A 17,614-nucleotide genomic window follows, 5' to 3' on the forward strand; every position below is an offset into this window, starting at 1 on the left:
AATAAAGGTTATTCATTGTAATAAACCCAGGGACTCTGGGATGAAGGGAGTCCACAGCCAGCCTCTCCTTCTCTTCCTTTGTTGGTTTATGGCTTGGGGCGGTTTAAAAAGACTTTTGATTTTCATTTTATTAAGACAAACAGCTTTTGGGATAAAAGGCCGGGGGAGCGGGGGAGTAAGGGAAAGTGGGGGCAGAGCTGCAGAAGTGTGGAAAACTAGGTTGGAGATGGGAGTCAAGCCTCAGCTTTGGGCCGTGAAGGAAAATGCTCCGTTAAAGCCCGAGCCTGTGGCTCGCTGGTCACTGCTGAGATCCGAGGGTGCAGGAGTTTCTGTGCGGTGCTGTGCCTCAGTGAACGTGCATGGCAGCGTTTGCGCATCCAGGGCACGAACATGCCCGCATGCCTGTGGGTGTGCATACAGAGGGTAAGGCAGACACGGGGATTTAGGGAGAGTACAGTTCACAAGAGGAGGTAGAGCTTGTGTATACATGTGCATCAGCATAGTGATATATTTACAGCTAGAAAGAGGTTGTAAAATGTAAATGCAATGTATGTGCAATAATGGGTCAGTGTGGGAACAAAGGGTGAAGAGGGGGAGAGTGATTTTGGTAGAGGGAATCTCCCTGCCATCATCCTATGGGCGCCTGTGCTTCCCCATTACCAGGCTGGGCCCTCACCTGCTCAGATTTGATGTGCTCTGATGTTTGAAAGACGTCAGGGTAAGAAGGACGCTCAAAAACTCGATCTAAAGCTTCCAGCTGCTGCTGGGTGAAAGTGTCGCCACGAAGGTGCTTCCGCAAACTGTCCACGCTGCTCTGGGAATCTCCATTGGGAACTGAGCCCTCGGATACATCTGCAGGGCACAGACAGAGAAAACAGGGAGTTAGCACCACCCTGGCTCGGATCAGTGAGGGATGCGGGACAAGGACAGAGCGGGGCCCTCTGCCTCCACCCAGGGAGCTGTGCCACTCCTGTAGGATGGGGAGGCTGCAGGGACCCATGGGAAGCCCCCTCCTGTCTGCTGGAGCAGCCGGGCTGCTCCCGCCGTCTCCGTGGGACTCTCCTGCCCAGGGTGAGTGAGGCTGTGGAGAATGGTGCTCGGCTCAGAGATGAGTTTCGGTTCCGCTGATTTTCAGTGTTAAAAATTGCCAAATCTCCATTGCTGAGCATAAAATGGGAGCAAAGCACAGCGATTAGCATCGCTAGAGGGCTACTGGAGGAGCAGCTCACAGAGAAACAAGAGTGCTGAGGATGGACCTGGAATGGAGAGGGCTGAGAAAGCCTGGAATGGAGAAAGGGCTCTCTTATAGCTTGGAAGGGAGTCAGTTGTATCTCTGTTAGGATTTCCTCCTCATCTGATCTTGTCCTATCATCCCCCTCATATAACAGAAACAATCCTGTTTCTGACTCAGTGTTTCACCAGAGACAAGTCTCTCCCTGTGGAGCATCTGTCCCACCCAACATGTGTTGGTTCCTGTTATGATCTCCGTCCCATTCCCCTACATGTAGCTCATGATTTATCACAACCCATATCTGTTATAAAACTCCCTCCAAAATGAGATAAACCTTTATCTGAGTCAGTCCCCCTTCCTATCCATAATGAATTATTGCATTACAAAACCTAGTCCTACGCAGTGGGAATCGGCCTTCCTGGTAATCCTTTGTTCTTACTAGAAGAACACCCTTTTTCTCATAGCAGCATGTCCAGAGTGCATCTCTGTCCCCCAACAGCCCTCTAACACAGTCCAATCTCACCGCAGTGCCTCCTGCTACATTCCAGGTGTCCCTATCTTTGCTGTGCCATCCACGTCTCTCACAGAACACCCACCCCCTCCAAGGTGAGTCCATTATAAATGCCTGCCCCATCCAAAGTGAATCTCTCCTTGTGATAAACCATCTTATCACCCACCTGGTTTTGGTTTGGCGTTGGTTTTTTTTTTTCCCCTGTTATCCCCCAACTCAAATGAGGTGCATTTATCTCGGTTATAACCCCTTTTTATCTGAAGTGAGTGAGTCTCCTGCTATTAGCATCTGTCACATCCAAGGTGAGTCTGTCTGTTATAACCTCCTGTCCCAGCTGAAGTGAATCTTCCTTTGTCATAATCCCTCATCTCATCTGAGGCAAGTCTGCTCATTATCATCTTCTCCAACTGTGCTGAGTATCTTTGCTGTCACCTCTCAGCCTAACTTTGGTGAGACTCGTTATAATCCCCTGTCTCATCCATGCTGATATACCTTCATACCCTCCATGCTGAATCTCTACCTACTGTGCTTCATCAGACACAAGTCTGACTGTCTTATCACCCTGTCTAACCTAAGATCAGGTTGTCCCTCTCACCCTGTGATTACCTTCCTGCTTTTTCACTATTATTCCTCATACTTCAGCCTTCCTTGGTGGCTTCCAGCCTGTGAATCTCAGAAATTTGCTGTCTGTCAAGACAGTGATTGAGGGATCTATACAGAGCTTTTCCCTCCTCCATGTGATTGCAACTGTGCTCATGGGCAGGCGATGCTCCCGGGAGCCTGGAGTGGCATTCACTGTGCGACGGCCTGAACCGTGCCACTCTGCCACTTCATCTTTTAGCTTGTGGATGGTGCCAAGATGGGTATTTTTCTGGCACAGTTAATGCCCAACTGGTGGCCTAGAGTTATAACTGAGCCTGCTGCCTTCTGGCTATGAGATATATCCGTTTATAGGTGATTATACGATATGATATAATCAATAGTACATTATATACAGTAACGTAGTACCGTACCACTCTCAAGACCATAGAAAATATTACATATTGATTTGTCCCAGCCAGCAGCCTTCCCTCGAGCAGCCCCTTCTTTCTTTTCCACCCCTAGCCAGAGCAGGGCTATTTACGGGCACTGATGCCTGGCATTTTCTCCTTTCTTTGGGCTTTTTCACACAAGGGAAAATTCTCAAATTCCTGAAAGCTGGAGTTCATGGCAGATTTCACTAAGAGCAAACAAAGCAAAGACCAGGCTTGGTGGACTGCACACTGTCTGTGTTTTAGAGGGACTGGGCTGTTACTGGAGGGGCTGGCTTTCAGGAGGACTAGGGTAGCTCGAGGCTTATGCTCCCAGTTCTAGTAAGCACTTCTGTCTGATCCTCCCTGCAGAAAGCTGGCACAGAACTCATGGGTCCAGGCTTGAGGAAAAAAAAAAAGCGTGTTTCTGTATCAGCACTTGTCTCAACCTGTCTGCAGCCCGTGAAGCTGTTTGCCTTTGAGGATTTTTCCACATGTGTCAGTCAGTGTGCACGTGCACACCATGATGCTAGTACACGTGGGTATTTTTGCAGTAGATCATTATTCTGGTATTCTCTAGATTCTGCATCACTCTACATGCCTGAGCAGCTGTCTGTCTGCAGCGGCTGGTTTAGGCTATATCTGATTTTCAAGGGTGGCAGCCCTACACTATGAGTGGAGGTTGGTGTGAGTGGACAGGGCTTCATGTATACGGTAAAACTTCCATTGATTGTCATTAAACCGGATTTTTCCCTTAGCGGGTTGCCCTGGGTGGTTACACAGATTCGTGCACGCACGCACTCGTATTTGCAGTTCCTGCCTGCCTGCAGAGCCCTGTGCACGCGTGTCCCCCGCGTGTGCGCGGTCCATGCCTTTGTGTGAAGGAGCTGAAACCACAGCTTTCCCAAGTCGCTGTAGGAGTCTCTTTTCCTTCATTTATTCAGGGGCCCTTCAGATCTTGACAAATCTGTCACTCTAAATTTGCGAGAGATTATGGTGCTCTCTCCCTAGCACGGAGAGAGGTGATATATGATATCTGCTGCCCCTATTGATTGCCTGATCTGGTGGCAGAGGGCTGGCGAAATGAACTTGAAATGAACATCATGCCTCAACTCATTGTGCGTATAATACACTACTTAATCCCACATTTTTCAGCCGCTATGGAATTCAATTGATCAATCATGTCCCTCTGATAGTACTGTTTTAGGGGTTATTGCTGCTCTGCTCACTGACCTTTTTATTTATTTATTTATTTGTGTCAGCGTGTGTGTGTGTGCACGTAAGGGCGTATCTGTATTTGGGAAACTCAGGACCAGCTGATAAGAAAGGACCCGTATAGTCAGTGGGAAATGAAAGAAAAGGATGGAGGGAGGAGAAAGGGAAGAAATTGGAATGACCAAAGCAAGCAAATAGATAGGGAGAGGTGGAAAAGTTGTAAAGAGAGAGGCAATGCTTTAGTTTATGTGGGAGTTCTGGATGTGGGGGTGGGACGCTCTACCATGACCTAGGCTTTAAAATCTACAACAGAACTTTCGACAGAGGCCTGTAGGCTACCTTGAGGTGGACCTTGTCTAAACAGCTTGTGGTAGTATTGGACTTAATAATGGTAGGGCACACTAATCCCAAACTTCACAGAGCAATAATATCAGTTGTGCATATGGATTTTACTTATGAAGCAGAGAAAGTTTCACAGAGATCATCCTGAAGGACAGATTTATATGTCTTGCGTTGCTAACACCGAGACATTCACAGTCATGGATCATTATATTTTCTTCAAAACCAAAGGACTGTAAATCCCCTGTGTTTGTTTTCTCGTGTCAAAACCTATAGAGGATGCATTTTCATTTTTTCCCTGAAACTGCAAGGGACAGACATTTATCTCTGGTTTTAGATCAAAGTTGCAATTCTCATCTAAGCGTATGACTCTGTGAGCTGGACTATCAAGAGAAGCCTCAAATACTGTAACACACGAAGTATGGGAGCTGCCAATTGCATGGGGATGAGCAAATGTGGCAGTAAGGAGCAGAGAGGGCTCTGGGGAAGAGATGGGGTCCATCAAAGGGCTGTGGGTGAAAGCGAAGGGAGGGCTCCTGGGGAAAATTTGATTTGGGGAAGACTAGCAGATCCCATGAGGAACGGCACTGTGGCGGGCAACGGCCACTTCAACTGATGGAGAACAGCGCTAGGAGTAAAAGCTTAAGGGATGGGGATTTGCCAAGAGAACAGCTCTTGGAAGGGGTGTGGTGGCGAAGCGAGGCTTCAGCTGCCGGATGAGGCTGGGAATGCCGCATAGGTAACTGCACTAGCTGTGCCAGCAGGAAGCATCATCACCTTTCCCCGTCCCCTTTTTACTGGCGAGGGAAACTCTGTGGTACTGTGACACAGGGACACCTCTCTCTTTAAGCAGAAGGATCTTAACAAACAGCTTGAGAGGTGAACCACGGCCTCGGTCACTGTGTCCCTCAGAAGAACGCACAGTTGCTGTCAGCGTGATCGGGACTGGCCTTGCACGTGTGACAGGAAACATCTCTCCTCCCGAGGGGCTGCCGAGGGAGCGCACACAGCCCATGTTCAGCGCAAGCCTTCGACATGAGACACAGAAATGCTCCACGGGTGTCACAGAAGTATCCTGACAGATAACAAGGAAATGCTGGGCCAGAGGACACAGGAACAACCTTAACTACATCTGACGCAACGAATACGCCCATTAAATAGCTCCAAAACAAAGAGACATTCCCAGGTCTGGGAGCCACAAAGACACCATCGTGTACAGGTAGCACAAAGCGGCATAATACAGTTATTTATTTCCCTGGCTACTGGTGACAGACAGCACCCTTGCTCAGGGTGGGACGGGGCCATCTCTACAAATAATTCAGATGTATCGCTGACATAGGAAGACCTTTGTGGGACAGGAGCATGTAGGAGGGTCATGAGAAGCTGTGCAGCTGGCACACAACCATGGAGATGATACTTCTCTTTTGGGGCAGGGGCTATTACCGTCCCCATGACACGTCTGCCTGCTGCCTTGTGGGGCCCGGATCTCAGCTGGGGCCTCGCAGCACTACCAATAAAAACCACAGTCATAATAAAAGCGAATGTGACTGGCATGAGAAGTGCCAGCCAGGTGACACAGCAGAACCCATCTGATTGTCAAAGCCTCCTAGGGAAACACATCTGTCTAATGCGGCGGTGCTGCTCTGGCTGCCGAAATGCCACCCCTCTGCTCCCGCGAGGCGACCCTCTCCTCTCCTGCAGCCTTTGCCACCATCCCCACCGGGGTGCTTAACCCAGAGCCGCCCTGTCCCACTCCCCGGGCACTCTTGGCGATGTGTGCTGCCCTTTCCCAAGCCACCCTTTGTGTTAAGACTGCTCCTTCCCTTTATCCCGTTTCCCTTCTCTTTTTTCCCCCTCTGATGTGTTCCCGTGTCCCCGCGCAGCCCGGGCCTGTCAGGCTGCTTTCCTGGACGTCCCGGGGGGCCTTTCCCCGCGCTGCCAGTTGTTGCAGTTTCAAACTCAATTGTTCTCCTCGGTACTGAGGCAAATGGAGTCATTAATTACCTTCTATCGGCTGGGCCGAGTTCAGAACGCGATCGATAGCCAGCGCTTGTCATTCACGGCAGCCAGCCCTGCGCAGACCCTCGCGCTGCATTCGGCGCGGGTCCAGGAAGGAGCCCAGCGCTGTCAGACCTGGGCTCCAGACCCTGGCATCGGGCTTCTGCTGGGAACAGAGGACCGGCATCTGTGTCTGAGCTGACCCCCAACCAAGGGAGGGATCAGGGACAAAGACCTGGGCTGAGGGAGCAGATCGCGCATTTTCACACGGTCAGAAGTGTCTGGTGCTGGTGTCCTGGTCTGCACAAGCTGATCCCACCTGGCTGTCACGATGTTTCTAGAAACTCTGCTTGCATCCTCGATGATTATCAAACTAATGCAGTACTCCCCACTGCAGGGACAAGGGCAAGGACTGGCAGCCCTAATCTGGCCATCTTTTCACCTGTGTAACTTTCTTGCCTTACTCAGTAGGGTTTGGAAAAGTCAGGCTCTAAAGTTTGGTTCACATTGCCTTCCAGAATAATTTTTGCAGCCTCATCGCCAGTTCTGTATTTCAGCACATAGTAGTGCTGCAAGAATTGCCAAGGCTTTGATTGTGATAACCGAACTGGTGGGGAGGAAGATAAACCTCAAATTCAGGTGGAAAGGATCCCAAGTGAATGCAGGACAGAGGTGACACGGCACGGAAGGAGCTGGCAAGGTCCAGCAGTGCATAGAGAAGGAACGTTATCAGGGATCTACGCTGTGATAGTGAAAGAAGATACAGTACAAGTTCAGATTATGTACAGTATCCTGCAAAAACAGGGACAGTGGGAGACAAGTGCTGGAGGAATATCACCTCGAGGAAGTGCATCAGCCTTCACGAACTCTGCAGTTGTTTAGAGTCCTGTGTCCATTTGCCTCAAGGGAAGCCGCAAGCCTGAATCAGAGTGTGCTAATTGATGGTCCACGCGTCTCTGTAATTTAAGCTTGTCAGCGATACATAAACTGTGCGTATTTGTTACTTACGTGCTCAGGCTCAGAGCAGAGAGGCTCAGAAACAAAGGGATTTAATGTTTTGAAATGAGAGTATAGCTCCGATGAGGAATCGGTGAGCAAGGAAGGCTGCTCATGCAGGGAAGTGAGCGTGCCTGACCGAGGAAGAGTGAGATGTGTGCTGGTGCCTGACAGCTGGGGGGCTGCAGTGCTTTTAGCAGAGGGGCTGGGTATGATGGAGTACCTCAGATGGAGCAGGGATGGGCAGTGCCGCTTTAATGCAGGGCTTACATGAGCAAAATGGCAATGCTCAATGAGAATGTAAATGAAATGAATTGTGTGTGCAAATGTGTAATGAACTGTGTACTCAGATCTGTCTTGGATTATCATGGGAGCATGCAAATGTGCATTTAAGGAAGTGAGTGTGTATATGCGTATGAAAATCATATGTATTTACTACAGCATCTAAGTGTATGATTGCAAATTCAGCCCAGAGCATCTGGGAAACTAAGTCTGTACAGACTTAGGTTTGTGCGTTAGATAGTAACAACCAGCATGTCCATTCTTACTGAATACACCACGAAAGGCCTTTCCAGGTGTTAGGCTGCAAGCAGAACTGCCTCAGACGTGTGTACAACAAGTGCTACAGCACTTGCAGATGAGGTGTGTTAGCCTGGGTAGTCAAAGCTTCTGTGTGAGCAGTCGCCGCAGCTTTGTGAGCTTTGGGTACGCTGGAGGCGAGTGGGCATGTTCTGCTCTCAGTCGGGTTGTTGCAAATCCACAACAATTCCCTTACCTCAGAAGAGGCATTGGGGATTTATACCATTGCCATGAGGGGCAGAGTGTAGGTCCAGTATCTCTCACTAGCATTATTGGGCCTGATTGCTAGCCAGATAGAAACGCAGCTGCCTCCAGGACCCAGTGCATTTGCTTTCTTTATGTTGGCGGAGTAGCAAGCAGCACTATCACACAGTGGGCCAGATCCCCTAGTTAGTGTAAATCTCTCAGTCTCTGGCATTCAGTGGTTATACTGATTTACACATCCTGAAAGTTATCAGAAGGGTTATCCTGATTTATGCTGTTGTGGTGTTCACAACATTGCCTTTAGTGCAGAGCCCTCGGGGAGAGCTGCTGCCGCAGGAAAGCAGGGCACCGGGAGCTACGCCGTTCCCTCTGCCAGGGCAGAAGATGTTCCTAGCATCATTGGCATGACTTAGCTCCCTCCTCTCATCTTCCTAAACCCATTTGTTGGGGAGCTACTTCTTGACAGGATCCCCCTTGGTAAGCACATAAAAAAGGGTGGCTTTTGTTAGCTCCAAAGGACAGAAGCAATGCAAAAAATTACATCGCATGCAGCCCTAACTATGCTTGTTTAGAGAAACTGCTTGCATTTATGAAGTCTTTGGTGCGGAAAGCAGGGTTGCAAATGACTGCATCAGAGCGACAGTAAAGGCCATTAATTTCCTGTTATGTTTTCCTGTGTTGGGGGCTTTATTAATTTAATTTTACACTGTCGAACAACAGCGAGCGCTGACACCGCCACACTCAGAGGGTTTTTTTTTCTCAAGCAGTGCTTTGCCTGACATGCAAATGAACACTGCTATCACGACCGCTAGAGACAAGGGAGGGAGCATAGATCTGCGCTGCCCCCATCCAGCCCAGGTCCCAGTTTCTGGGAGATCCCCGAGATCCCAGCAGAGCACACTGGCACCCGAGAGGCCACCAGCACTAGAGCTCAGCAGATCTGGATCAGGCCACGGGCACCTCGAATGCGCAGTGTAGAAAATATGAATTGCTCGTTAACCTGCTGGGTTCCATTGCCTTTTCATGCTCCTGTTCCTTCTGTTTCCCTTGCTCTAGACTCTCCCTTCCTTTCATTCCACCTTATTTTCCCCTCATACACACTTTACCATAACCTCACAAGTCAAAGAGGGCTGTGCCTGCCCCTGAGCCAGGTGCTAGTGAATCATGTTACTGGAAGCCCTTCTGAGTCAGCACTAAACCAGTGCTCAAGCAGAGTGTTTTTAGAGCTGCCACTGGGGAGCTACTTCTTGACAGGATCCCCCTTGGTAAGCACATAAAAAAGGGTGGCTTTTGTTAGCTCCAAAGGACAGAAGCAATGCAAAAAATTACATCGCATGCAGCCCTAACTATGCTTGTTTAGAGAAACTGCTTGCATTTATGAAGTCTTTGGTGCGGAAAGCAGGGTTGCAAATGACTGCATCAGAGCGACAGTAAAGGCCATTAATTTCCTGTTATGTTTTCCTGTGTTGGGGGCTTTATTAATTTAATTTTACACTGTCGAACAACAGCGAGCGCTGACACCGCCACACTCAGAGGGTTTTTTTTTCTCAAGCAGTGCTTTGCCTGACATGCAAATGAACACTGCTATCACGACCGCTAGAGACAAGGGAGGGAGCATAGATCTGCGCTGCCCCCATCCAGCCCAGGTCCCAGTTTCTGGGAGATCCCCGAGATCCCAGCAGAGCACACTGGCACCCGAGAGGCCACCAGCACTAGAGCTCAGCAGATCTGGATCAGGCCACGGGCACCTCGAATGCGCAGTGTAGAAAATATGAATTGCTCGTTAACCTGCTGGGTTCCATTGCCTTTTCATGCTCCTGTTCCTTCTGTTTCCCTTGCTCTAGACTCTCCCTTCCTTTCATTCCACCTTATTTTCCCCTCATACACACTTTACCATAACCTCACAAGTCAAAGAGGGCTGTGCCTGCCCCTGAGCCAGGTGCTAGTGAATCATGTTACTGGAAGCCCTTCTGAGTCAGCACTAAACCAGTGCTCAAGCAGAGTGTTTTTAGAGCTGCCATTTTTGACGTGCCATAAAACAAAGGCTCCAATCACTCAGAGTCATTAAAATTCCCATGGCATTTTTTGCAAGAGTGCAGACATTAACCTGGCTGTCCTGAACAAAATCCAGCCTGAGTGATTACCCACAGCATATCTTAATTCTCCTGTGGTTTCATTTGGACATGGCACAGCAAAATTTCACTGTTGATGCTCTGTATTGTTCAACATCTGCCATGGTCCACCTGAGAGTCAGCCACATTTCAGTAGTAAATGAGATCTTCAGAATGGGAAGGTTAATAAACAATGTATTATACAGGACGGGTAATTGCAAAATGCCATGCAATGAAAGAGCTACAGGCTTGCAATATGCGGCAATCTGCTTGGACTGTCACCATGCAAACTCTTTCTTTGAATGCTCATTCCTATAATAACTGTAAGCATTAGTACAGTAATTTGGAATCTTTCTGCATGAACTCATGTAAAGGCCCTTACTGTTACATGAAGGATCCTATACTGATACGACCTCTATAAGATGTGTGTTGGAAATATGTTCCAAACTGTAAGATGTAGTCCCCAAACAGTGATGGATAGCAATCAGTTTCACAATCAAGAGAGGGCTGTGCAGACAAGAGCCGTAAGTATCTTTGAGGATTAGCTAGCGGTTTGAGTTTGTGTTGGTTTTTTTTTAATTTGCTGGGATTTAGTAAAGTTGTCCCTCTAGGATAGTTCTGATCTGCTTGCAAGGTCAACTCTTTCTGTTCAAGGCCTACCTCTTCCCACATTAGATGCCAAAATCCAAAGCAAAAAACCAACAGCTCCTTTGGGAAACCAAGCATGGAAGTATACCTGTCCTTTATAACAGCCTTTTCTAAAGCATCTAAGAGAGGGTTAGAAGACACTCAAGACTTGATGGACATTTCATACACAATAACCACCTCATTAAGGTCTAATCAGATGCCTACAAACCTGTCCCGATGCAGATTCCCTAGCTTAAAAGCAGAATAACACCTCTAAGCTCCCAAAAAAGGCAGAGCCAGTGAGAGAAAGAAATCCTGACCTAATCCACATGCAAATGGGAAGAGTGATACCCATGACCTAGCTCCTGTTCTGGCACTGTGCTCCTGTGTGTTTTCCTATAGCTGTTGACCTGTGTCAGAAGAGGACTTTGTATCTTGAACCTGATCAGATGTAAGCAGTGGGATGCTTGGATGGATGAAGGAAAAGCAAGGAGAAATGTGGACCTAGGCATTATTTTTAGGCCCCTCAACAAAATTCTGACATTTTAAAGGGCCTTAAAATGGCCATAAATTGCATTTGACACCAATTTTATCTGATTGGTGCATGGAAAAATGACCCTCAAAGAATTGTGGATGGAGACAGACAGAAGACACACAGACATGTCTGCTATCTCTCGACAGATAGGTATCTGTAACTGCTTCTTTCAGGCCATCTACTGTGAACAGAGGTGTCCTCCATGTGCAAGGTCTTAGAGCTTAGCCTAGTCTCTGCAGGCCCACACAAAATGCTGTTTGTTTCAGGTGTTACTTGGCAGCCACAGAGATAGCTGGAGGAAATCCAGTATTCCCTGAAAGGGTCTTAAAATGTTCACAAACTGCATTTTTCTCTCTCTATCCTCTCCACTCTGGTCACCTCCCTGCCCCTCATCTGTCCTGCTAGGATTCTCATGGGCTAATCACTTGGTGAGATCTTGTTGCTTCCCTCTGGGATCCAGTGAAACAAGGCTGGAGGATCTGATGCTATCTCTTAGGGAAGCAGGAGCTCCAAACAGCACAGCAGTGGCCCCCATTTGGGGAGGAGGAGGGGTTTCTCTCTGGCCCTGGCTGAGAACAAGGAGCTTAGTGATTTCCTTTAGCACAAGAAGCACCCCTCTATAGGAACAATTTCCATCTATGAACGGCAAGCGATGCTTAACATTACGTTGACATAGACTTGGGAGTGCAGACATAGCCAAATTAGGAGCTAATTGGTGCACTGGGGATTGACTGTTGGGTCCCCTTGGTTGCTGGGGTGTGATCGGCATGAGAGAGAGAAAGAAAGGGAGAGAGCAGGAGCCATCCTTCGCCGACGCCTCTCTAAAGGTTGGGATTCCTGAGGCCGCTGCTGTCTAGTGCTGTCAAGGTCAGCAGGTTCGGGTTCACTGAACGGTCAGGATGGTTTGAATTACTGGCACTGCCTGCCGATTCCTCCGCTGATCGTGATCCGTCTTCCAGCGCCGGCTGCGGGATGCTGCTCCCCAGCCATGTGCTGCGCTCGGTGTGGGGCACAGGGAATGTCAGAGAGGCAGATGCTCTTGTTGAGAGGATGAGTTTTTAGGAAGATTTAAGGAACCAAGGCAATGCCGAAGAAATGGCGCATACTCCGTGTGCTGAGCACATGGAGACTGGGCTTCCAGAACCAGCAGTTCTGATCCTTTTTTCTTTTACCTGGAGAACCACTGCGTGCAAGCTTCTGCCTTTCATGAAAGTTAGGAGAACGGATTGAACGGGGCCTATCAAACCCTTATGGGGTGAAAAACCTGTTGGTAAAGATTTCTGTCCAATTCTATATAGGTAGAATGCTTAGTGAGCAAAGAGTAACGTGCAAGTCTTTATGTAAACCACACTGCTAGGACGTTATATGCCCAAACACACGTAGGTGCCAGTGTGCGCCCGAGCAAGCAGGCTTGGAGCCACTGTAAGGGACCTCACCAGAGCAGGTGGGGAGAAGCCGTGACTGCAGGGGTGTGAGTACGCACAGGCAGGCTGCCAGTGTCACAGAGGTGTGCCTGGGGTGGCATCAGCAGGCGGCTGAGTCCCTACCGGTGTGTGTACGTACACCGTACATGTGCTCTCCAGGCATCCATAGCGGCAGTGACAGCAGAAGTAAGCATGTGAGAAAGAGCATGGCAGGAGAGAGCCACAAAAGAGAATCAGAAGAGGACTGGGGGCTGTGTGGAAGTAGTGTCCCATGTTTGTCTGACAAAAACGTCTCCACAGGCATCACTGGCTGGCTTTCAGTGGAGCTGCACACAGAGAAATCTGGCCCTCTCAGTCCATAAGCTAGAGTGCTTATATTTGCTCCTTATTCTGAGGCTTGCGTGTGCCTCTGTGAGCCAGTTAGCTCCTGGGCACAGTCAGCTACATCTGCCTATAGCTATGTATACGTAGCTTTCATACTCACACCTCTGCATCTGCCTGCCATGCACATTTCCACACCTGGAGGAAACTCAGGGTAATGCTGAGCATGGAGCTGCAAGGAGCTGCCCATACCTGGTGCCCATGCTCATGCTCTGTGCTCACCAAGACATGGAAGAGATCAGGGTTAACGTCACGCAGCCTCCTCTGTAAAAGCGAAGACCCCATCTCCTCTAAGCTCAGCACAGGCATTCTAAGCCTGGTGCGTGGCCTGGTCCCTATGCATTAGGAAGTACGTTGTGCCTACCATCACCTCTGCTCTTGACTCCTCTCCCAGTTCCCTCTTCCACTGCAGAGCAACGGGCTCTGGCAAGAAGGGTCAGGGACAGTGCCCAGTATCGTGCTGGTTTACATTAATGAGATACACACAGTGTAATCCGGCAATGGAGTCAGCTCCACAAAAGGAGGTAATAGCAGGCTGCCATGAACAGAGCAGCTCAGGTAATTGGTTTATCTATCTAGAAGCAGTAGTAGCAATCTCTGCACAGACAGAGTAGCAGTAAAGTCTCTTCCTTAAGGCTATTTCCTTTGTCTTTTCAATTGCTTGCACATCCATGTGAGATAGAGAGAGAGAGGGGAAGAGAGAGAGCTAGAGAGAGAGAGGGAGAAATGTTAATTTGTGAATTAATGGCTTTTCTCAGCGGAATTGTAAATTCAAATGTCACCTCACAGGGTGACACTACGCTGGGCTGCTGAAGAAGCAATGATAAGATCCCCCCCATCCCCGTGCCGACATATACCCATGCCCCTCCCCTCCCTGAAAGATAGCTACGGAGTGGAACATGCTACTTTTAATTTGCAATAACACCACGGCAGAGGGGGATGCAAGAATGACTGCTTTCCCACCCTCCCTTCCACAGCAAGCCGGGCCACATCTTTCCCTTTCCACCTCTACCTCCTTTCACCCCCTCTTCAACCCCTCCCATTTTAAACTGAGTCCAAGACAACACATTATCTGAACTCCCCCCACCCCAAACTAATCAAAGGATGAGCTAAGGGAGGGCTCTTTAGAACGGATGCCTCTGCAACCCTCTCCTCTCCTGCAATAATCAGGTGAATTAATGACCCTGAAGTTAAAGTGAGCGCTGATACTCAGGCGTTGTGCAGCGTAGGGGAGAAAGCCTTCATTGTTTTCGAGCAGGAGGCGGGCAGCAGCAAGGGAGATTCATGGATGGAGATTGAATATGCAATTTTCTTTCACCTTGCCAAGAGCTGCCCCTGGGCTGTGCCTGGCCTAAATTTTTTTTTTCCTCTTGCCATCTCTGCCTTATCCGGCCCTCCCACCTCCCTTCCATTCTTTCCAGAAAATTACCTTCAAAATTGATTTCCACTTTTACAAACAAATATAATGGGAACATGAGGGGGGAAAAAAAAATCTTGGGCTGTGATGAATTAGGGCTGTCAGGTGCTTCCAAGTCTCCTTTGTTTTTGTTTTACTGCCCGTTAGGTTCTTTGTTTTTCCAGCAACTGGGAATCGTGCCCCTGCCCTCGCAGTCCCTATGGTCCGTGGCTACCGTCACAGGATATGTCCATCACCTGATGTCATCACTGTGTTATCCCTTCTCTCCATCACTGTGATGCAAACAGCCACTGCTAACAGACTGCCCCAGCCCTTCACACCAGGATGCAACTCATCTCCTCGTGGAGACACCACATGTCCCTCACTGCTGGTGACCTGCCTCCTACAGTCACGGTACACGTCCATTGATTTGCCTCTGATCTTCCTCACCCTGCTCCTCCTGTCCTCCTTTGCCTTATTCAGCTGATTCTTGATGGAGGTTTCCCAGCCCTTTCTGTTCTGATAGATCAGCCTGGGTCATCACCATCTCACCTTCATCCCTGTTGTGCCTCAGTGCCGTGTCACTTCGATTCCATGGCAGTATTGCCCTTATGTCTCATTGCCACGTCACTTGACCCCAAAACAGTGTCATCCCTATCTCCCACTGTCACGGCACCCTGATCCACTGGTACACCAGTCACCAACAACCCTCTAAAATACCATTTGCCTGCTCATCGCCAGCTATTCCTGATCCCTTTTGCAGTTTATTCTGTCATCCGCTGTGCATTAACCTGGGATCCTCATGGATCCAGGCACCGTGATCCCCCTGATGCCCATACTCTTTACATCCATGAAAAAATGTGACAGTCACCTCCCTGAGTGCGGGCAGACCCAGTCTACAACTCAGCTAGAGCGAGAGAGAAGATCCAGAGAGAGACGGGCACCGGCAAAGCTAGGGAGCAGCCTCTGCACGGGTGGACACGTGGAGCAGGCAGAGACGCCGGGAGGAGTTGTAGCTGCCTGACTCCGGCTGACACGTTAGCTGCAACAACCCCTCCCAGGAATGAGTCAAAAAGTGGAAGGAGAAGATCTAACCGCAAACTAAATACCCATAAATAAACAGTCAGACAAGCACTCATACAAATAAAGAAAAGCTCCACACATAAGTAAGACTCACAAAACGTAGCCAGTAACATTTAAAGACACAAGAATGCAAACTGGGACACAAGGAGGTACTAATGCAGGTGCATGTCAATTAAATGTAATTTCTGAATAAACAAATAGCTTACAAAAATATACATACACTAACTAAACGAAAACCTGGAACTCAAAGTGGTTTCCTTAAATTCACATATACAAAATTAAATCATGTAAACAAATACAAACTATTTACATAAATAAACAACCTTCACACGGCAAGAACAACCAAGATATATATATACACAACATACACACAAATATATAACCCCAATGCAAATACACATCTGTACAAACTCTATACAGAAGTGCACAGCACTAATAGGCTACATATTCGTATCCAGCAACCACAAAGATACAGTGATACTCCAAGTATGTAACAACACATACACACAGAATATACATACAAATATACAACATTCACATATATGCTCAAAATGTGAATACAGATACCTGGCATTCATAGGAATACATAGCACTAGTACTGAGCCATACATGCCCAGACACCCATATGATCCACAGTATGCATTCTCCTACTAGGCAATATTATACACAGCTTAACATACACATTTTCCAGGTCTCCATAGGCATGCACAGAAATACGGGTCCAACCTGCCACTCACCCCAGTACATAAGCACAGATAAGTAGAAACCAGTGATCCTAACATAGAAATACAAAAACCAAACAGACGTGCATTCCTAGAGACACAAATACACAAGCAGAGACGCGCACAAATACAGCTGAAGCCAGACCAGCTTGTCTTCAGACGGTACCAAACCCTGCCAAAGTAAGCAGCACTCTAAGCTGTCGAAGCAGAGCATTCTGTCCAAACTGCTTTCTGTGATGTAAGCTGTTAACTCTCCCTTACCTGAAGTCCTCCAGAGCAATGCGTACCCCCCAGACCCTCAGGGTGGGTGCAGACACACACACCCCCCCCGACACACACACTCATACGCCTACTGTCTCTCTTGCTTTCAGACTGATCTCCAGCTTCGTGGTGCAACAGCCCACATTTCTAACAGTGCTGTGCTGCTTGTTCATCATCCTGTCCTTTATCCAGTTTCCCCCTCCTCTCTTTTCCCACACAAACTCTCCCTTTTCTGACCATCCTCCTGCAGTTTATTTAGAGAAGTGTGGGATGAGTAGCAGGCGCCTTTCTTATGTCCTCCAAGGAGTCTCACCAGCTAAAGACCCTCAGGAGGGAGAAGCGGGTGGCTGCTGAGAATAAACTCCCTCTTCAATTTACATTTTCATCTCGAATGGAAGGGAGTGTTACTCACGCTTGTGTGTACAGCCAGAACGAGCCTGGATGTCCCCTGTGACCACTGCTGTTTGCAGTAATACACCGTCGCTGCAAGCTGATAGCCACCGGCACGAAATGCAGTCCCAGGGAAAGTAGGAGGAAGACACTGTGAGAGTGTGAAACACTCCAGAAACTGCTCATTCCACGTGCACAGCCCTAAACTGCTGGGTGCACACCCCGCAGCTGCGTGCGATGGTTGGAACGTGGGGTTAGCACCTGAGGCAATGTAACTGCATGTGTCTCCAGTGTCATTAAGACTATTGCTGACCCGCAATAAAGCAATCATATAGAATAACGCAAACACGTCAGCTGTGGTGACAAGAAATCACAGCAGGAAACAATGCAGCCACGCCACGGACCGTAGTGCTGTTGTGTCACCTGCAGGGGTCCAAACGCACTCTGTTGTCTTCAACAACACAACAGTTTTAGGAGAACAGAAATATGCCTGATATGCCCCAGAGTACATCGGATGCCATGATACAGTCAGGTGGAACGACTCCCTCACACTCTTTGCAAACGTATGTAGGCAGCACAGGAAAACGGCTGCATTTCCCTA

The 17,614-nt window shown here is 48.6% G+C and overlaps 1 protein-coding gene across 1 annotated transcript in view; it reads right to left on the reverse strand.

Annotated features, from left to right (window-relative positions):
• PAX2 (paired box 2) overlaps window positions 1–17,614 on the reverse strand; it is a gene marked incomplete at both ends in the record, with an annotated part of 79,502 nt that overhangs the window by 23,751 nt on the left and 38,137 nt on the right. Inside the window, one exon of the mRNA XM_009641884.1 lies at window positions 677–852. Within this exon, the coding sequence (XP_009640179.1) occupies window positions 677–852 (176 nt within the window). The remainder of the gene's footprint in view (window positions 1–676; window positions 853–17,614) is intronic.

Source organism: Egretta garzetta, unplaced genomic scaffold, assembly GCF_000687185.1.
Source record: "Egretta garzetta isolate BGI_Z169 unplaced genomic scaffold, ASM68718v1 scaffold56, whole genome shotgun sequence".
NCBI classification, from domain to species: domain Eukaryota; kingdom Metazoa; phylum Chordata; class Aves; order Pelecaniformes; family Ardeidae; genus Egretta; species Egretta garzetta.